This window comes from Rattus rattus, chromosome 3, assembly GCF_011064425.1.
Source record: "Rattus rattus isolate New Zealand chromosome 3, Rrattus_CSIRO_v1, whole genome shotgun sequence".
Lineage (NCBI taxonomy): Eukaryota > Metazoa > Chordata > Mammalia > Rodentia > Muridae > Rattus > Rattus rattus.
In genome coordinates this window covers 192929516-192951890 of record NC_046156.1, presented here as the reverse complement: position 1 = coordinate 192951890, position 22375 = coordinate 192929516, and the positions used below count along the sequence as shown (strand labels likewise).

Sequence of the window (22375 nt, the reverse complement as noted above, 5' to 3'; positions counted from 1 at the left end):
CCCCCATCTTGATACCGGATTGTCTTGTTTAATTTTTTTATTTGTTCTCATTTTAAGAGACTTTTGGCTTTCTTCAAATGCTTCATTTCTATTTTTTTTAACCTAGAAGTTGTTTTCTTTATACTACCTCTGAATTCCATCTTCCCACTTTCAAGCAGTTATTGCCCTCCTACTGAACAGAGATTCCTTTTATAGTTCATAAACTAATATGACTGCCACCACAACATCAATCTTGTTTTGGCCTCATAGTCCGTTTCTCCCACGTTGGTTCAAATTGATCAGTTCATTGGTCTTCAAAATATACTTCAAATCTACTGATACTTGATCCCTTCTTAAACAAGTCCAAGTCCAAATTCAGCATATACTGCTATAAACTAGTATCTGATAATGTGATTCCTTATGATAAATTAACAGACTCAGTGAATGTAAGCAAATGACCTGGGCCTCTTTCAAAAAGGAAGATGGTTTTTACACAATAATAACACGTGCAAATGACGGCATACATTCTTCCCTACTTCTAAATACTTTAAAGGTTAATTTATGAAAGCAAGTATTTGGTATTGACTATTTTATTATATAGAAGTAATATAATACTATATAATGCAAAGCCATCTTATTTTTAATTTGATGTATTAAACTTTATGTTGAAATTAAATGAAAATGCATTTTTTTAACCTCTGTCACAAAAGGCCTTTAATAGCCTCTCATTCAAGGTTCTTTTGCTCATTTGTCCTGTTGCAGTTGAATAAACTATAATGACTTCATAGGACAAGGGCAGCCACAGGTATAACAGGTTGACCTGGACATAGTCCAGGAACGAATGTGCCACACAAATCACCACTTCACAGAGGGTCACAGGCCTGAGGCCGCCCCAGCCACCCCTCGACACTACACCAGGTCACACATCAACTCTGACCGCTCAGAAGAGGAAAGTGCATTTTTGTATTATTTAGTATGAAGTGGATCTATCCCAGGAAGTCATTAAGTGTTATCTCTTTGGTCCCCACATGAAAGAAAAGATTATAGTTTTATTGAATACAATTTAAGTGGTTTTTCATTTTAAATAAGTGTTTACAAGTCATTGTATTAAAGTAAGTACTGTACTATGATAATTAAATATACTAATTTAATTACATTTTTAAGAATATATATCATAACTCTTAAGTCTTATGAATTATTTATATATGCTGCCTTAATTTCATGTTGAATAACCATACTTATTGTTAACAATTGTCATTATTTTAATAGTTGATAAAATGCCACATTTTATATCTTCTTAAGGTAAATATTGATGTTCTCATTAAGCAATATATGTAGTCTTTGTGTGAATACATGTATTACAATCACATGTTAAACAAATGTTATTTTCCAGACCTTCTGGAGGTGGAAAATATTGCCTTGGGGAAAGAAAACGCTACCGCTCTTGCAACACAGATGTAAGTAAACCAAAAGTTTGCTATGAATAATTAGCTCACTCTTCTTCCAGGGAGGGAAAGCTTTTACCTTTAGGCTATTCAATCAGAAATCGATGTGTGCGAGGGTCATGTGGATTTCCTGCTAAGCTAGCCTCAGCACTGTCGTTCCATCAGTAAGGAAGCCGGATGGAGGCTCCCCAGAGGGGAGACGCACACCTGCCCTCAGTGCTCAGCCTCACCACTCTGTGTGGCCTGGGTCTTAAAGATCAGTCTTACCTTTATCTTCTTTTATGTTCCTCACAGTGGGAAGCCTTCAATTCCTGCATCATCCCTCATCCCTTGGCATTCAGTCCCTTAAGACTCTACATTATACACTATAGTCTCCTGCCCTGAATCCTGCCCTGCCTCTGGCAACCATGAAAATCTTTCTGTGCCTTGGCAATTTATGATCCAATATCAGAAAGGTCCTTCACTCTCTGACTTTTCTGAATTTTTGTTATCTTTGCTGTGTTAATATCATCTCTGTTACTTTGATGAAATATCCAGACAAAGAGACCTAGGGCAGAAAGGTATTATTTTAGTTTACAAATCCAGAAGGGATACAGCCCATGTTGGCGAGGAAAGCGTGACAGCAGAGCATGAGACCTGTCCATCAGATTTATACCGGCAATGAGGAAACAGACAGAACTGGAAGTGAGGTCACTTTGCGCAATCAAAGCTAGCCCCAGTGACATGCTTTCTCTAGCAACATCCTGTCTCTTAACACCCTGTACTATCAGCTGGAGACCAAGTGTTCGAACACAAGTCTATGGGAGGCATTTCATATTAAACGCAATATTTACCTTTTTGGGGTAATGGAAACCATCTCTCCTTCAAATCTACTGTTTCCTCTATAGTTTGCAATGAGAGCTTCTTATTTTTCCCCTTGGTCATTGTGGACTGGCTATGGTAGAGAATTGACCATCCTTCATATGGTTGTTCCTTTGAGATCTTTCTCCATCCAATGTAAAAACTGCTGTGTTTTATTTTATATTAGACTACTAACATACTAAGCTTCATTCACATTTTCTAGTCTATCCTGCGGAATTCATAAATGTGTAATAATTGTTCCTATGTGTTCTCTTCTGCATTTTTCCATAAGCAAACATCTTTCTATCTAAAAACAAACAAAAATCCCTTTGCCTGATATTTCAACCACTTCTTTGTGCTAAAGACTTAGCCATAGAAACTGAGTTGAATTCACATTGTCCAATGTTTCCTAAAGTTGTTCTTTCACGCTTTTGCCCCTGTCATACTGTGACATGCTCTTCTCAAGTCACAGATGCCTTCAACACTTGCTAAACTCAATGGTTGGTTCTAATTTTCACCTTCCTGCTCATTCTAACTTTTTGCTTATTCTGTTAAATATTGCTTCTCCTTGTTCTCCTTTGCTGGTTCTGGTTCTTTTCTCTGAGTTCCTAGTGTTAGACTACTAAGGGCTTGGTCCTTGACTTTCTTTGTTCTACCAACACCCATCTTATTGCTGATTGAATCCAGCTTCATTGATTTTGAAAATGTTATATAACATTCAATTCCCAAAGCTGTATCTTTCGGTCCAGTTGTCCTCTCTGGCTACCAGGCCCATACTTTACTGCTTGACTAGACCTCTGGTGGAAACATGTAGAATTTAGCACATACGAATGTTATCTACAGAACTACTCCACACTGTTCTCTTGTCAGTGTTCTTTACCTCAGATGCCAGTTCCATCAGTGTGAGCCAAGATTCTAAGGGCTTTACACCCAGTCCTTCCTGTCTCACTGTGCCCATCTAATCCCGCAGGAAATTCTTTTGTATTTTGCCTTAAAAAAGATATCTCAGTCACTACTTATGCCACTTCTACTCTGGTCTGAGTTACCACTATTTCTAGTTATCAATTTGGTAGACTTATTTTTATTCTTTGAAGTGCTAGTTATCAAACCCAAGACCTCACCTTTAGTGATAGTGATTTGCTACCACTAAAACTGTTCCCTCCAGTTCTCAATACGGGAGTCAAACTAAGTTCCTTACACCATGTTTCTTAAATCTGAAATTATTACAAAAGCTAGACAGATTTATGCAATCTGGCTTTCATTGCTTCTTTGAACTAATCTGTTAGCAGGTTCCTCATCATTCACGCAGATCCAACTAACTACCTGGATCTCCTTCCAGTCATGCTCTCTCTGTAGGGCTCTGCTTTGACCACTCCCATTGCCTGAATCCTTGAAGCTGTCCATCCCTTCTTTACTCAACAGTTTCCTTGTCGATTAGGCTTTCCTGAATACTGTACTTAAACTGTAAACTTCTGCTCCTCTCTTTTTCTTCTCTTTTTAATACACCTGTTGATCGTATTTTATTCTGCTAAACTTAGATGCTAGAGTAATTACATATATCTTTAGCCAGAAGACTTCTCAAGTTACTAGCACTATTCATGCACTTAAATCAAATGCCTACTCTATATTTCCAAGAATTCACTTAAACACAGGATTCACAAAAGAATAATAACAATCTTTTGATGCAAGTCATAGGTTATAAATGTATGTAGAATTGGCACATAGCTAATTGGGAATTTAAGGATTCATTTTATAGAAATGAATTTTAATAAATTGTATTAAAGCAGAATGAAGTGTAAAGCCAGTTTGCTAATAGTCTGGTATCTGTTTGGAGGCATTTAGAAGCCAGTGAAAAATATATATTTGGCTTTAGATACGAACAGGTTGAAAAAAGACAAGCGTACAGCATACCAGGGAGTACCTCAGAGGCTCCATACAAGCAAGGGAAGTGGAGTGCATGGAGGGCCATGTGGAAGAAAAGTAGAAACTGACTTTTAAAAAGCCGTGAAAGTAAAACCAAAACCAAAGTCAAAACAAAACAAGACTAGTGTAATATGAAACTAGAGTGGGTTGGGTAGGAGTTGAGATCAGGAAGAAATAGTTTTGAATTTATGGTATAACAAGTGAGCAGACTCCAGGAGATGATGATGGGATGTGTGCCCAGAGTTGAGTGGAGATGAAGCAACTGAAAGAACTCACAGCTATCAGACTGATTGATGACTCTCGCTGTGAATGTTAAAGAGAGTCAGGATGATATGAGAACTTGGTGTCTAGGGTGAGACTGTCTCATCCTCATATGCCCAAATCTCCCCTCCAGGTGAAAAAGTGACCCTCATTCATTTAGCCTCAAACTCATTTAGATTAACGGCACCAATGCCAGAAGAGATTTTATACCAGCCAGAAAGGATCATATTATCAAGTATCATACTATTCGGGAAGAGGGAGAAACACAAATCCATTTTCTACTTCACATCACCTTCCACTATTATATAATTGAAGAAATTAACATACAGTAATATAGGCATTATTCAATATATGTAATGCATATTAGACAACTGAACATGAGAAAAATGACAAACATCACTGCCTATAGTCAGGTCTGTATTAGAAGCTCAAATTGTAGAGTGTAGTATTGGTATGGTAAAATTTCTGCTATTAATTTTTGCCTTTTATTTCAACTTTTAGTGAACTATAAGGAGATAGTGTTAACATAACTGAACCATGATGCATATATGATTAATTGTTTCTTCATTAATATTGACTTTATTAATTCAAAACTTGAAGTAACTCAGGTACCTTTTTCATGTATTAAATTTAGAAGAACTGTGATGAGGATGAACTATTGTTGTAATCTGTTCTCTTGTAGCCCTGTTTTTGTGGAACAAAATGGGTCATAAGTGATTGCATTAATTTGGGCCACTAACAAGTACAACAAGTGAACTTTCGCAGAAAACAGTACTACACCGTACTATTCCTTTTCTCTTCTCGTGTGCTCTGATCAGATAGATTAGCCTCCTGACATGTTAGCTCAGTAACCTTGACTCTTCCGTGTTAACTCATTTCATCTTTTTCATCATTTCTTCATTTAGAATTTTTCATATTTTTAAAAAATGAACTGTTTGAATTATAGGTCTCCAACCCAGTTTTTTAAACTTTTTTATTTTTATTACTTTTAGTTTTTATGGTCTAGTTGTTCCCCCTCTGCTGGTCTGCCCTCCCATAGTTCTTTATCCCATTCCTTCTCCCCCTGTCTCCCAGAGGTTTGGCTAGGAAAACTAAGGGCTCATTGACTCAGGTAACAGCTCCATTGTGTGAGAGAGAGATAAGTGACTGATCTCTGACAATTTTTATTAATGTTTAAAGGTAGGCAATGATGACTCTCCATCAGTTCATTGTCAGAAGTAAAGATATGTATTCTGAGTTTAATCCTCTGACAAAAAGTTTACTCAAAAGTTGCTCAAAAAATTGGACTTGTTTATTGGAATATCCTGTCTGGGCATCTGAACTCTTGAATACTAAACAAATTTGTTTCATGAGCAATTTTCTTATTCCTCTTTCCTAAAGCTATTATGTAGAATGTGAAATTCCATATATATATATATGTTACATATATATATATGTATACAATACTATTTAACTTGCATGATTTAAGTCGATGATGTAAATACCTTAATAGACAACTTAATGTTTAGAAAGAGTAAAATTTGGTTAAACTATATTAAGGCAATGAACCAATTTTTAAATTTATTTCTTTCATGTTTGACATTATAATATTATATAATCTCTCCTTTCCTCCAAACCCTCCCATATATCCTTTCTTGCTCTTATTTAAATTTCTGTTTTTATTAATTGTTGTTGCATATATATGTACATATATATGAATACACCTTCCTAAAAATAACCTGTTCAGTCCATATAATGTTATTTTCACACACACACACACACACACACACACACACACACACACACACTAATTTTAGGAATGATCATTTGGTGTTAATAACCAATTGGTATTCACTATTTCTTCTACTCTCAGCATTCCTTAGTTGCATATAGTTCTTTTTGTAGGGCTGATGCTTTGTGGACTTTCCCCCATCTGTTTTGACATGTCTATTGTTGTCCTTGTTTAACTCATGGTTAAGCAGTCATATTAATGATACTTTATGGATGTAGCTTCTGACATTTAATAGGAGGAACTGTTACACAGGAAACTCCCTGATCTTCTGACTCTTATAATCTTTCAATGTTCCCTGAAGCTTTGATGTGGGAATTATTTTGTAGATGTGTTCATTGAAACTAGATTTCAAAACTATGCATATTGATTGGTTGTGTTTTCTGCAATGCACGTCAGTCGTGGCATCCATATTTTGGTGGTAACCAATAGATCTCTCATTGGACTTAATACTCAACAAGAAGAAAGCCATGCCTAGTACTGGAAGTCTAGCCAACTACTTAGGGCACATGAAGCCATGGGTCTTGGATAAGAACCTACAATTTGCACTTTACTCAACCAGTGTAATAACTAATGCACTCTACATATTGATCCTATACCACAGATAAGGTCGTATTCACCCCTTACCAAGAAACCTCTTTGCAACAGATAAACCAAATTTCATATGAAGGCTAAATAAAAGATATTAGGGACCACGAAAAAGATTTGTTTACATATCTAGAAAGAATTTCCTTTGTCTTCTTAGTCTTTGTTATTTGTGATTTACTGTTATAGAAGATTGGATTGAAACTCCTGGAGACATGCCTAAACTCCTGGAGTAGAAAGTTATATCTGTCTTGTTTCTTAACCATCTTCTTGCCTCTTTATACACTCAACATACAATCATGGTCTGTTGTAAAGGATCTTTTAAGATCTTCTGTAATCTGTCCTAAAATTTAGGTATAAATTGTGTAGTGTAATTGGTTGTATTCTCAGTCAGATTTATATGTTCTTATTCAGCTTTCTTTTCTCAGTTCTTTGCTGAAATCTTAAATAGTATTGTTGTCTTTGTTGTGCAGATAGGAAAATTATAGCATATATTTAAAGCTAGAATTGTAATGGAAAAAAAGTGTTCACTTGGGAATAAAATTGACCTGAGTCTGAATCCTGACTCCAACTCTACATCTGTGTGACATTGGCAAACTACCTAACCTCACTGAACTTCTATCAACTTCTAAACAGTAGGATATAACTAACTATACCAAACTTCTGAGGTTTTTTTGTGTGTCCTGATAATGAAAAATTGTAACATTGTAACATAGATAAAGTATCTTAGAGCTGTTTCTAGTACCAAATAACAAGTATGGCTATTATCACATCTATTACTTGTAGGTTTTAATGCAGTTTCCTTGTTAACTAAATCTTAGGAGTGGGCTAGCACTGTGAAAGTGATCCAGGAAAGCGCAGAGTTGCTTATTGGAAATCTGGTTCTATTACAACAGACGGAAGCTTAGGAGTGAGTGTCACAGAGCAGCCTTCTCTGAAAGACTTTGGTCACTTTGACACTGTCTTATCTCCAGTCTAACACTGCTGTGCAGCAGAACCAGAGAGCTGAGAACATTCTGAAACTACAGAACTTGTCCCCAGGGAGAGAGAAGCAGGAGTAAGCCATCTACTGGTTATCAGTGCTACACTGTGTCTCATATTCCAACTAAGAAACAGACACGGACCAACTCTTTGTTCTTAGAAATATGTCCAATCACACTCATGTACAATGTGTCTCTACATGAGAATATCAGTGTGTCTCCTAGGTTAATCTGAATTTCTGCTGTACTCAGAAGTAGGAATTAACTTTTAAAATACAGAATAGAACTTGATGTATTTTTGTTCTTATAAGAAGCTTAAGCATCACAAAACATAATAAGCATTTTATTATGTTTAGGGAATTTTTCTGCTACAAATAGAATTTGAAATTCAGGGTATGTACTGTAGAAATAATTTTAGTTTGAAAAGCTTGCATATAAGGTATCAAACTCTTCAGTACTCATATGACAGAAAGAGATCAGACTCCTGCAAATTGTTCTCTAACCTCCCCTTGTGAGGTAGACACACACACACACACACACACACACACAGAGGAGCAGGGAGGAGAGAGAGAGAGGAGAGAGAGGCGCAGAGGCAGAGAGAGGCAGAGACGCAGAGATCCAGTGACATACGTGACACACTTTCTCCAACAGAGGCCACACGTCCTAATCCTCTCCAAACAGTCCACCAACTGAGAAGCATTCCAATATATTAGTCTGTGGTGGACATTCTCATTCAAATAACCACATTCACTGTATGTATTGACCACTACATTTAATTTTGGGAATGTGTAGGTGTAGATAACTTTAATTCAACTGGTATACAATGTGATAGCTGGGCTCTTGGGGTTCTTGTGTGGACTTGTGGTGAGAAGTCCAGAAGTGAGGCCTCTATGAGGCCACATTGTATCTTTATGTACTATTGACAAAGATGCCTGTCAGGTTAGACAACCAAATGTGCCCATGCTTCACATTAACTTGCCAAATGCATGACTTGCTAAGTGGACTAGCATTTGGGTTCCAAGTACCTTCAGATAAAATGGGGTACACCCTCTAAGAGTATGTTGCTGTCCTGAAGAAGGATGTCTCTGAAAGTGTCGACAGCTGGTCAGGTGTTGTAAACAGGAAGCATGTGTGCATTTGGCATACACAGAAAGGAGGAAAACATGGGGAAGAAGTAGCACAGGAGAGTGGACCAGCTTTCTTGCACTCTCTGGTGATGGAGAACCGTATGCCATCTAGTTGGCCAGTTTCCTTCATGGTATGAAGAGGAAAGAGGAGGAGAAAGGGTTTTGCTTTCAGCCCTTCCACACTCAATGTCCAGGGAGACATATACGTGGAATGAGGTTTTGAAGATAGGATATGGAGGTGTATTTACAAATGAAGGGAAGACGTAAAGGCGATTTGTAATTTCCCAAGATCACCCTGTCCTTTGAGTCTTGGAATAGAAACGCCACTTCCAAGTTGGCCAGCCGACACCGAAGCCTCTCTCTGTAACAGTTTCTCCTCAGTGGATTAGTCTTCTTTCTAAAATGATCTACCAATAAAATGTTAAATTTAGGCAAAATTAATTAAATACTTATCTATGTGAGTAGTTGAAAGTACAATGTATTTTATTGAATGTATTGATGTCTAAAGACCTGGAGAAATAGTGATAAACATGGCTTTGGGGTTGTTTTTGTGTTTTAATTTGAAAATACAAATCCTGGAGACTGAGGCTTGTGGACCTGCTCTTGGGTCATAGAGCCCTAGTTGTTGGTTTCAGGAGAGCATATTTGATTACTTTACCTTTGTTTTCTGTACTGGCTTGAAGCCAGTGCTGACATTGTCATCCTTAAGTCACCTAAAAAACATACTATGTGTTAAACCCTCCATTTTTTTAATTAAACAAAGATAGATTTTTACAATTTTTTTCTTTCAAAAATTACTTTCCTTTGATCACTTTCCAAACAGTCAACATGATTCCTGCTTAGCATATAGTTAATCATCACATACTCAGAGCATTCCCTGGTGAGAACATTGAACTCAGAACAAAGCATGCACACTAGGAACAAAGCATGCAAACTGCCCCACCCAGATCCTCATAACCCACTCACCCTCTGGAATCTTCTGTGAACACATCCATACAATTCTGCTGTGGAGCCTTTATTCCTGCAGTCCTCTCAGTTTCTTTTAAATTTTTTCGGAGCTTCAAACAACTTACCTCCCACTTCACCTGACCCTTGTCCTCTGCTTCATTGGTTCTCTTATACCAAACTAGGGTATATTTCACGAAAGCAAAGATTTGAGCTTTTACTTTTTCCCTGTAGTCCCAAAGCCTAGATTATAACTGACACATACTGAGCACCTCACAAATACTTGTTAAATGACTTTAGGCTGCTTCTTTGCGCCTCGTTTTAAGAAGGCTCTTGACTGACTAAGATGCCCATGTGAGAAACTTTCAAGGCCTTTTTGTCCAGGGAGACTTGTTCAGTATAGATTCAGAAGAAAGAAAGAAAGAAAGAAAGAAAAGGAGAAAAAAGAAATAAAAGAAAGAAAGAATAAAAGTCACTTGGTTGTAGGAAGGAAGTTGCTAATGATTGTACCTCTCTGAAATGTGTTTATTCTTCTGCAAATGTTTCTACAAATTTGGTGACCATTTTGGGGATAATTATACATAAAGTCAAAGTATCTTGTTCAAACTGTATTATATCCTTTCTCACACCAATTTTTGAAAGGTATGGTTCTGCGTTGGCTCAAAAACTAATAATAAAGTTTGAATATTACCCACCAGGTATGTCTATCCTATTAATGCCTAAGACAGGGGTGCCACGCTGTGCTGCCTCAATCAAATTTGACTCTCTCTGTCCGTCTCTCTGTCTCTCTCTGTCTCTGTCTCTCCCCCCCCCCACTCTGTAAACATTTGTGTTGGAGCACTGACATGAGCATTTACTTACATATTAAATAAGTCTTATATTATTATTGCATCATTTGGAATGAAGCAGGGGGGTGTTCCCATTCAGATGAAGGACATATCTGGAATTTATTTTTACAAATCAACGTTTCTGTACTCCCAGTTTGTGTTATTATAAAATATTACTAAATGATTATGCATACTTCATGAGAATGCTGTAAGAGAATAAGTAACCAACACGCCTAAAGGTCTCTGAAGTCTGTCACAGAGTACTTAGGACTGGTTAAATGACAGTTTGCACCGGTGATTTTATGGTAGCTGACCTGACTTAGGAAAGGCACTCAGAAGAAAGGAATAAGTCGGGGTTGGGGATTTATCAGTCGCTTGCCTAGCTTAGCCCTGGGATTCGGTCCCCAGCTCTGAAAAAAAAAAAAAAAAAAGAAAAAAAAAAGAAAGGAATAAGTCACAAACTTCATGTCATGTCATCCAGCTGCTTCATTAAAGGCAATATCCTTTGTGACTGTCTGCTCTTCTTCTGTGTGAAAGCGTCCTTAGGAGACACTGGAAAGCAGTCTATCTAATTTTGCATTCAGTGAATGCCTTACTGCGTCACCTCGAGCTTTGCCTGTGCTGATGCTGGATAAGAACTGTGGTGTCTCCTTGTCTCTCTGTACGGTTCCTCTCTTTGCATGGGTTTGTCTTTCCCACCCTCAGAACACAGAATCTCCTCCTTCCTGCCTGCATAGCTTTGCTTGGCTTCCCTCTTACTAGTCCACAGCACAGTCCTAACACTCTGCCCACGCCCTTCGTCTTTCCTAAGTGTCTCAATTCCAATACTTTGGGACATACTCAAAGTTTTCTTTCAAAGTCAGTATTTCCCTAACTTATCAAATGGCACGTCTGTCTTTCACAGTGCAGCACCTATAGACAAGTTGTCAGACACCGATGTTCACTACTTATGTATCTTGGAGAGTTCTGTACATTCTCTACTTCAATCTTGTCTTTTCAACAAGATTAAAAACTGTACCTGAATAAACTTAAGTGGTTGATATTTTTATGTGAAAACGTGTATCTACAGTTTAATATATATATATACATATATATATGTGTGTATATATAAAATTGGTATTTGCTTTAAAACCACTGACAACAACTTTAGCTTTCACAAAGGTCTTTGAAAATAGCTTAGAAAGGGATCAGGGAGATGGTCCATTGGTTATGTATTATTTTTGAGAGGTCCCAAATACAATTCCCAGAAGCCATGTTGGGTGAATTACACCTGCAACTTTAGCTCCCCTCTGGTATTCATGTGCATATTCTCTTGTCCCCTTAAACACATCAGCATAATTAAAAATAAAATTAATCTTTAAAAAGTGGGAAAATGACTTGGAAAAACAAACATTCTTTATTATGTCCAGCCATAGTTTTGGACATATATAACCTACTATGAATATGCCTCCACAAAACATAACCATTTAAAACATTGGGAGGGCTTTTGCACATTTTGTTTGATGGTATGGTTCTTCACCATGAACTTTGTAGATGACAATGACATGTCAAATGTCAATATTCCAAAGATCCAAATATTAGCTGACTATGAAAAGAAGGCCTTGCAAGCAGAGCAGGACACTGCAGAGCTCATAATAGCTGCTGTTTCATCCTTGTTAAAAGATGGCAAAGGAGTAAGACTGTGGAAAGAAGCCTTAAGTCTGGAGTTGATCGTACAGTATTTCACTACACTGAGTATATTTCAAGATTTAAAGCTCTTAACATAATCTGTGTTACTATTTTTAAATCTGAGGCTTTAGAGTAAATATGCTAAACTTTTGAGCCATAGTCTATAATAAATGACAGCCATGTAACTATCTGCACACCATGATCTATTATTGTCACACGTTTATGTTCGTTATTTACTATTTACTATTGTTAAGCTACTGCCTACTATCACTACTGTGCAAAGCACTGTGCAAAGTAAAAATGGCTGTCCAAGTTCTGAGAAAGTCCTCGAGGTTGTCTATGAGGATGCTTGTAACTCCCTCGTCATTTCTTCTAAGCTAAGTATTTCCAGGCCTGGGACTGTATATCAGACCACACTGTTCTCTTCTAGCATGGATGGTGTGTCCGGATTGGATCTCTAATGCTACCCTTCTCTTGCTTTGCTCTTTCATGAAATATGTTGTTCTGTATTTAAGGGGAAAGTTTTCTTGGTGTTTCAAAAATTTAGTTTTCTTTTAACACCATAGAATTTTAAAAGGTGAATCAAATTGTCCTACTGCTAAAACATTCCATGAGATATACTTTCAATCTTTATGTAGTTATATCAACAATAGAGCTGAGTAAAGGGTGACCGTGGGATTTATAATTTAGACCTAGCTACATTGGCAAGACTTTTCTCTTTAAAAATTTTCAGGTAGAAGAAACATTCCAAACTTTTATAACCAGTTGTTTCCTTACCATTTTCTTTGCCCCTGAAAAATATGTACACATTTGGTACCAATTTAACATTTCATTTTCTGTGAGTTTAAAAGATGAAATCTGCATTTTAGTAAGTCCAAACCTCTTTAATTTGAATGTGCTTGAAGTTGAATCCTAGCATTTTTCCCAGATCAACTTATGGTTTTCTCTAGGACGCATTTGTGGTGGTCAGGGTACAAATCATAATTTATAAGCTGACCGTTGTCTTGATATTCAGTATCTCCGTGCCTTAAAATAAACTCTACAAACCACTATGGCACCTGCACTTCAAATGCTGTTACCATGGGATCTGACAGTCTTGTATTTCCCTTTCTTGGCTGGCTTCTGTGTCTGTGTAGGGTGGTAGGATGGCTATGTAAAGACACATGTGAAGCTCCACGGCAACTGTCTAGCACTGTAGTCATTTTGTCTCACCTACAACTCACAGCTTACAGTTCAGTGTGAACCCTTATTATAAAGTGGTAAAACAAAAGTCAGAAAGGCACCCAGAGGTGATAGGGTGGCAGTTAGTGAATACAAATTTCAGGGACACTGTCCCTTGGTTCTGGTATTATACAACAATGGTACCATTTATGATTTTATTTTATTTTAGCCATGCCCTTTGGGTTCCCGAGATTTTCGAGAAAAACAGTGTGCAGACTTTGACAGTATGCCTTTCCGGGGAAAGCATTATAACTGGAAACCCTATACTGGAGGTAATGTATGACCCGGCAGAGCACTCATGCTTGAGAGCTTTGCAAATATGAGAGTATGTCAATACACACATTCAGACCTTCACGGACATGTCAGTTAGAATTAGTGTTTGCTAGTTAAAGCAAAAAAAAAAAAAAGCTTACTTTATACGTCTCATATTTTAGCTTTCCTATGATAGTATATATGCAACAATTTACAAATTATTAGAAATTATATTTTAAAAACCAATTCTCTTTAACAAGTTAAAAATCCTAGAAAATATGTATTTGTATAAAACTCATAAAATATGAGCTCTGCTTGAGACTTTCCTGGGGTAAATTATAATCATCGCATATTTGCAATTATCCCCTAAAACAAAATACGCCAACATAAATCTATTCAACCAACTCCAACGAGAAAAGGAAGCTTGTTTATTTTTTCCTTAATCAAAGGCCAATGAGCTTTCTAAGGATCTTTTGTTTATTTTGCTTTATGTTTTTCTTTTTAAAGCTATTGTGCATGTACACATGAGCACAGATTCTTGTGTGGACAATTTACAGGGCTGTTTTCTCTTTCCACCTATTGGGTCTGTGACTGAACTTAGGTCATCTGGCTTGGAGGCAAGCATCCTTGTCCATTAAGCTAGCTTGCTGGCCCCATTTTAATTTTTGTATTGGGTGAAGTTTTTGTTGTTTTGTTTAATTTTTGAGACAGATTTTTCTATGTACCTCAGGCTGCCTTGAAACTCACTCTTCTACTGACTAACTTGTGTGCACCATGCCTGGCGAGATTAAATGTTTTTCATTGTCTGAAAACACTTTTGGTGTTTATTTTGGACATATATCAAAGACTAATATTTGTCATTACACAGATGAGGTTTTTACTTTCAAAGCATAAACTAAACTTTGTTGTGTGAAAAATTTTAATGTACTATTGAAGAACACTGTTTTACAAAAACTGTCTTTAAAATTATACAAGAACAGAGTATTTAAAAGGTTTAGGCCATGACACCTATGTACTCACCACGAATAATTTAGGATCTATGTCTTATTATATGGATGTGTGTTCATCTGTCTAGCTACTTACTAATCATCCTGATTAGTAATAATTGGATGCATTTTAAATTAACCTGTAGTTGTTTTCTTCTGAATTCTTTGACATGTGTGTCATTGGCCATCGATCAGTCATTCGCTGAGCTTTTTTTTTTGCCATAAGAATATAGACAATATCTTACCTGTGTTTTCCCTGAATTTTACCTACTGCATATACACAGGAAGACTGAGTGGGATACAGAATGTCGCATTACCTCCAGAATTACTCTACTCCATTCTGGTTCAGATCTGTCATTGCTTTTCATTGACTCAGGGTCTAAAGCCACAGAAACTTACTGCTCACAGCTTTGGAGGCTCGAACCCAAAATCAGGGTGCCTGCAGGGGTGAGTTCTGGGGAGGACTCTTCTCTGAGTTGCAGACTCATTGTATCATCTTCTCATTGTACCTCACATGACACAGAGGGGAGAAGCTCCTGCACATTCATCCTGTTCAGAGGGCTCCATTCTCATGGCCCAATTACTTCCCAGGGGCTCCCCCTTCAAGTACCATCATATTGGGCTTAGGATTTGAACATAGAAGTTTAGAGAGGACATAAATGTTTAGTCCTAAAACAGTCTTCATAATTCTTCATGGTCAATAGTCAACTGTCCATTCAAGAGGCAAGCTGTGCTCATTTTTCTTATCTAGTTTAGTGATACCTGCTCAGAAGTTCATATAGATGCATTACACCCATTACTATTTCCGTAGGACTTACTTCTAGCCTGTGCTTTTTAAAAATACCCATCCATATTGTGATATGTAGTAGTTCAATCTTTTTATTACTGAGTTTCTTCTGTAGTAGTCACTTTATTTTGCTTTCTTCTGTGTGTGGATGCCTGGGTAGTTTTACTTGTCATTTGTCGTGCATGAGCAAGCTGGTGTGAATGCTCTGTTATGAGCATGTTTCCCTTTCTCTTGGTGGAATGACCCAGAGTGAAATACTACACAATAGCACAGGTGAGATTTGAGTTTTCAAAGAAATTGCCGATGTTTGTCAAACTGAGTATACATAGTATACTCCTGCCAACAACGCCCGAGAATTCTGTCTCTTCCGACATTCTAAGCTGTACTTGAGGTTTGCATGGAAAGTTCGTTTGCATTTCTAGCTCATTGTGTTGAGCATTCTTTTTCATGCACTTGGCCGTTTGCATTTTCTTTTATATCTCTTCCCCAAAATTATTTTTCCTTTCAAAGCAATTTTAATTTTATTAATTTATTTTAATTAATGTCTATTTATGCTTATATGGTACAGTATGGTCATTTGAGGACTTTAATTATGATATCAGGGTAACTGGCAGCATACACTATTATTTATGTGTTAGAAATCTTCAAACTTTCTCTATTTTGAGGGATGTAACAAATTGTCATAGACTATAGTTGTCTTGCTATGCTACATAGAATAAGAGAACCAACTCCTCCTGTTTAGCTATATTTTGGCATCCAAAAGTTATCTTTCCTCCATTTCCCTTGCCCATTTACCTCCTATCTTGTGGTGACCATTGTTGTTCATTCAGTGTTCATCAACTTTTTTCTCTTTGACAGATGAATGAGAACACGTGGCATTTTTGTCCACCTGCCTTACTTGACCCAATATAATGTACCGTAGTTCCATCAGTGTTGCTACATATGACGTGTTTCATTCTTTCCATGGCTATATAGTATTCCATCTAGCTTAGAAATAGAGATTAGTATTGCAATAAGTGTGGATGCAGATGTATCTTTGATGCACAATGTTACTGTCATTGCTTTCCTAGTACTATTCTACTTCTTGTAGTTTGAGGCACTCTCATGTTATTTTTCAAAATGGCTATACTAATTTACATCCATAACCATCATGCCTAAGAGCTCCCAGCTCCACAGCATATAATTTTTACTTTTTACCTTCTTAAAGATGTCTGCTCCAACTGAGATGGGATAGAATCTCTGTGAAAGGTGGGAGAAAGCTAGTCATGTGTCTATTTTTAGATAAGGTTACTTGACATTTTGTTTTATTTGAAATGGGTCTTGTTATGTAAGCCAGGCTGATCTTAAACTCAGGATCCTCCTACCTCATCCTTAAAAGTACTCTGCATGCTACCTTGCCCACCTTTTTAGTTTATTATTGGTTTTGGTTTTGGTTTAGCTCTGTTTTTGCAACAAGGTCTTGCTTTGTATCCTACACCATATAATTTAAATGTATTCCTCTGTGTGTGTGTGTGTGTGTGTGTGTGTGTGTGTGTGTGTGTGTGCACACACATGCATGTACAGGAAAGAGAGAATAAGAGATAACGCAGACAGAGACTATTGTAGATATGATTGCATTTTTTCAATATATATTATTAGTATATAAAATGCTACTTTTCTGTCTTGATTTTATGTTTTTCAATATTACTTAATTTGCCTTTCAATTTTAATAGTTTTTGTTGCATATTCTCTATCCAGGAGAATGGTCTTTATGCTAATAAAAACATATATTTTCTGCTCATTGATGAAATATTCAGGAAATGTCTATTAACTCTGTTTGCTGTATGTGTGTGTATGTGTGTGTGTGTGTGTATTATTTCCTCTTATTCAGTGATCTATTTTTTAAAATTTTATAGTGACTATGTCTCCTATATTTTTTAAATTAAAGTCAGTGTTTGCTGATGGAAATGTAGCTGCTTCTGTTCACTTTAGTTCTCTGTTTGTATGAAGTGTCTCTGTTTAGTTTCTATGTACATCTATATGTATCATTGCTAGTGTATAGAGTTTTTTGTAAGGAGCATATTGATAAATTTTTCTAAATCCACTCAACTACATTGTCTTTTGACTAGGAATATTAGTTCATATTCATGGTCATTAATGATGACTAAAGACTTGATTCAGTCATTTAGTCAATACTTTGTGATCACATGGCATATTCTTATTTCTCTTACTATTTAGCTTTGTGGTTTGATAGTTTTGGTTCTCTTCCCAGTTTCATGTCTGCATCTTTGTTACTGGGGGGCTTTATTCTTTCATGCATTCTTTATGGCAATAGCTATCACTCTTTTGCCTCCACACTTAGGACATCCTTAAGACTTTGGTTAATTACTTAGGATCAGCTAAGACCCTGTACTGTCTGTCAGTGTTCTGTGTGTATGGAGAATTATTGTGTCTCCTTCCGCTGTTGGCTGCAGTGCTTTCGCACATATCCCTGAGCACACTGCTTGACAGTGGCATTTTTCTTTCATATTCTTTCATAGCTTCTCTGCTCTAGTTCTACTAAGTACTGAAAAGAGCTATGTTACATCCATGCTGAGCGTATGGCTCTGCTTCCTCTCTAGGCTTTATTGTACATGTACTTGATATATTTCCTTATACTCATTCAAGATATCTGTGTTAGGATGTCTGAAATTACTCAGATTTAATAATTGCTGTTTATGTGATTGTTGCACAGTGCATTAGCATTAAGTTTGTAATGTGATATAACTTAGACTAATTGGTTGATAAGCTCTTTTATTAATGGAGTCACCTCTAGTTCTCGCTTTAAAAAAGCTCTTGTTATCAGTGTGTGTGTGCATGCATGTGGAAGTATGTGCCTGCACTGGCTCTTCTGCGAAGGCCAGAGGACAACGTTTTGGGAGTCAGTTCTGTTCTTCTACTGGGAATTTCAGGTGTCACACTCAGGTCACCAGGAAATAAACACTCATTGAGCCATCTCTCTGGCCCTTCAGTTCTTTCCTTAATAAATAATTAGGCTTCCTTTTCCATTAGCTTGATTGAGTAATAATTAATGAATTGTTATAAGCCAATATGACGCATGAATTCAGTGTGTAATAATTATGAGTGTACAGGTATATCACCGGTTCACATCATTCTTCCTTTTTATGTGTGATGAGAATACCCAAGACTCTACACAGATTTTATGTGTATAGAACAAATTCCAAGTGTATGTACATTACTACTAACTACAGTATTTCCAGAATTTCTCTTACAACTCCAAGTTTCACAGCCAGTCTCTGATAACTACCTTTCTCCCTTCTGCTTTTCCAAGTTTGACCTTTTTAGATTCTACCTAGGAGAGATCATGCAAGATTTGTCTTCCTATAAGTGGCCTATTTTGCTTATCTTAATGTTTTGTTAAGTTCTTCAATTTGTCTTAAAAGTTTCTTTAGGAAGGCCAAATTGTGTGTATGCATGTAGTATACTCATGTCGTACAAACTGTCTTGGTTTGTACATCTCACTATTTATCTATCAACACTCAGGTTGTCTTTATGTTATGGTTTTGTGAAACAATATAGCAGTAAACATGAGAACATAGTAAAAGCTCTGAGATAGATTTTACTTTTTGGGAGATTTACCCAGGAGCCACATTGTTAGGACATAATACAGTGCTGCCTTTCATTTTTTAAGAACCTCTAGGCTTTCCATTACAGCTGTACCACTTTCATTCCTGGCAAGGATGTATAAGGACTCCCTTTTCTCAAAATTCTTGTCCCCTCTTATAGTGTGGCTTTCACTGCGGTTTTGGCTAGCATTTCTCTAGTGAGGAGAGGGGGACACACTTTTCCAAGTACCTATATGCAGCTCTTCTTGGGGGAAAATGAATATTTAAGACAATTGTCTATTTCTTAACTGGGATATTTCTTGTTTTTACTAAATTTTTCTTGTTCTTTTTATATTTGGGGTATTGACCCTTACTGCACACATGCTGTACAAATATGTTTTAGCATCCCATAGATTATCTTCATTTGCAGGGTTGCTTTCTGGGTTTTTAAAAGGGTTTTAATTTTGTACAGCCCCAGTGTTTACTTTGGCATCTATTGCCTATGCCATAGGTGTCATTTCCAAAAACCCATTGCAAAATCCATGTCATGGAATGTTTTCCCTGTTCTCTTCTGGTTGTTTTATAGCTTTGGCTCTTATGTGTAAGTCTTTAATTCATCTTGGACAACTTTGTGTGTGGAGTCTGATAAGACTATGATTTCATTTTTTTTCCATGGGAACTTCTGGTTTTCTTTACACGACCTATTTGAGATTATCCTTATGTATCCTTGGCAGATTTGTTGAGGATCACTTGCTCTGTATGCATGGCTCTATTTCACCAAGCTCTGTTATGTTTCATTGTTACACTGCCTATGTTAGAAATTACCACACTACTCTGATTTCTAGAGTTCTAAAATACAATGTGCAATCAGCAAGTGTGATACTGCCAGCTAAATTCCTTTTCTTATTTTTAATTTTATGTGTTTTTTTTTACTTATTCACTTTACATCCGGCTCAACTGCCCCCCTCCCAGTCACCCCCTCCCACAATCCTTCCTCCATCCCCTTCTCTGAGTGAGTGTGTCTCCCCTGGGTATCCCCTAACCCTGGCACTTCAAGTCTCTGTGAGGCTAGGCGCCTCTCCCACTGAGGCCAGACAAGGCAGCCCAGCTAGTAGAACATATCCCACAGACAGACAACAGCTTTTGGGAGAGCCCTCATTCCAATTGTTCAGGACCAATATGGTGGGTCCACATCTGCTACATCTGAGCAGGGAGGCCTGGGTCCAGCCCGTGTAATCTTTGGTTGTTGGTTCAGAGTCGGAGAGCCCCAAGGGTCCAGGTTAGTTGACTCTGTTAGTACTGTGAAGTTCCCATTCCCTTCAGGGGCCCGCAGTCCTTCCTCCTGTTCCTCCACAAGAGTCCCCGGCTCCATCCACCGTGTGGCTGTGGGTGTCTGCATCTGTGTGAGTCAGCTGCTGGGGGGAGCCTCTCAGAGGACAGCACGCTCCTGGTTGCAAACACCACAGAGTATCATGATAGCATTAGGGATTGGTGCTTGCTCTGGGTCTCGGGTTGGGCAGGTCAGTGTCTGGCCGCTTCCTCCGTCTCTGCTGCCTCCTCCGTGCCTACATTACCTATAGACAGGATAAGTTTGCTCAAGGTTTCTGAGACTGTTCCGTGTCCTTTGTGTTCTGTAAGAATTCTGGCAATTTTTTGTTTTTCCTATTGTTTCTAACAGGACTTTTGTGCAGTCTTCAGGGTTCTCTAATAAGGTTTTTTACTTTCAATTAGGATGCCTTTTACTCCTTTTTTCCCCTGGCCTATACTTTCAGTGGTGTGTTCATAGCAGGGATGAGAATGAAAGGCAACTTCTTTTCTCCTATAGGTTAGGACAGGCCTTGGACTTTTCTCACTTGTGTAGTATGTTAGCTATGGGTTTTTCATGATGGCCTTTAATGTGTTAAAATGCATTCCTTCTGTTCCTAATTTAGAATTTTCTTAACGAAAAGTTGGTTGAAGTTTTGTCATTTTTTTCTGTATTTATTTGGATGATCATTTAATTTCTCATCCTTTGCTTTTTAATAGTAGTGTGGTAGATTTACTGATTTGTATTCTTGGCCCAAACTTTTATCCCTAGTGTAAGTCCTATTTAATCATGGTGGCCAGAAAAAGAGGCTAGACAGTATTCTGATCTTAAGTTTGTTCATGTTCGTTTATATCCTAACATATACTTCAAGGCTGTTTTGCATGGACTTGAGAAGATATTTTTTAATATAGTCAAGTGGAGGATACTGTGTCTTTTGTGACCATTTTGCCTACAAAAGTTTTTGCTTTATGGGTTTCATGAACTATTTTATTAGTAAAATTGATTAATAAAATGGATTACATGAAATATTTTACTATTACTATAACATATTTAAGCTAACGATAATCTAAATTTAGTCACATAAAAAAATTTACACATTTTAACTCTTGACTTCTGTTTATAACACCACATTTTGCAACATTTTAGTGTGTGTGTGGGGGGGGTGTGTTTAAGTTTTCTTTTTGTGGTGACAAAGTACTCAATGAGAGCAATTAGGGAGAGGCTTTCCTTTGTCTTCCAGGCTGAGGAAAGCATGAGGGCAGACCATGTGACAGCTGCCCATACCTCATTCTGTCCTCGGAAAGCAGAGAGCTGTGTTATAGTCACTGTTCTGTAGCTGTGAAGAGACACCATGACTCTTATAGACAGAAGCATTTAAATGGGGCTTACTGAACAGTTTCAAAGGTTTAGTCCATTATCACCATAGTGGGGAACATGGCAGTGTGCCAACAGGCAGGTACTAGGACAATAACTGAGAGCTACATCTTGATCCATAGGCAGGGAGAAATAGTGAGAGACTGAGCCTAGCATGGACTTCTGAAACCTCAAAGCCTATCCCTAGTAACACACTTCCTTCAACAAGGCTACACCTCCTAGTCCTTCTAACGCTATCAGAGTTCCAGTCTGGTGACTAAGCAGTCAAGCATATGAGCCTGAGGAGGCCATTCTTTTTAAAACCACAGTGAGAGAGATGAATGTTGGTGCTCAACTAGCTTTTATGTTTCTTTTTTCTGACACTTTAGCCCATTGGATGGTGCCGTCCATATTCAGGTTGGGTCTCCCCTGCTGTTAAACTTTTCTATTAATACTTTTATAGACAACCCAAGAGGCATAATTCCATGATGATTCTAGTCCAGCAGGATAAGCAGTAGAGATTGCCATCTCCATTCAC

At 37.4% G+C, this 22375-nt stretch overlaps 1 protein-coding gene across 1 annotated transcript in view; it reads left to right on the top strand.

The window, feature by feature from the left end:
• Adamts6 (ADAM metallopeptidase with thrombospondin type 1 motif 6) overlaps positions 1 to 22375 on the top strand; it is a 217821-nt gene that overhangs the window by 129278 nt on the left and 66168 nt on the right. The window contains exons 14-15 of the mRNA XM_032898945.1: positions 1373 to 1436; positions 13739 to 13841. Coding sequence (XP_032754836.1) covers positions 1373 to 1436; positions 13739 to 13841 — 167 coding nt within the window. The remainder of the gene's footprint in view (positions 1 to 1372; positions 1437 to 13738; positions 13842 to 22375) is intronic.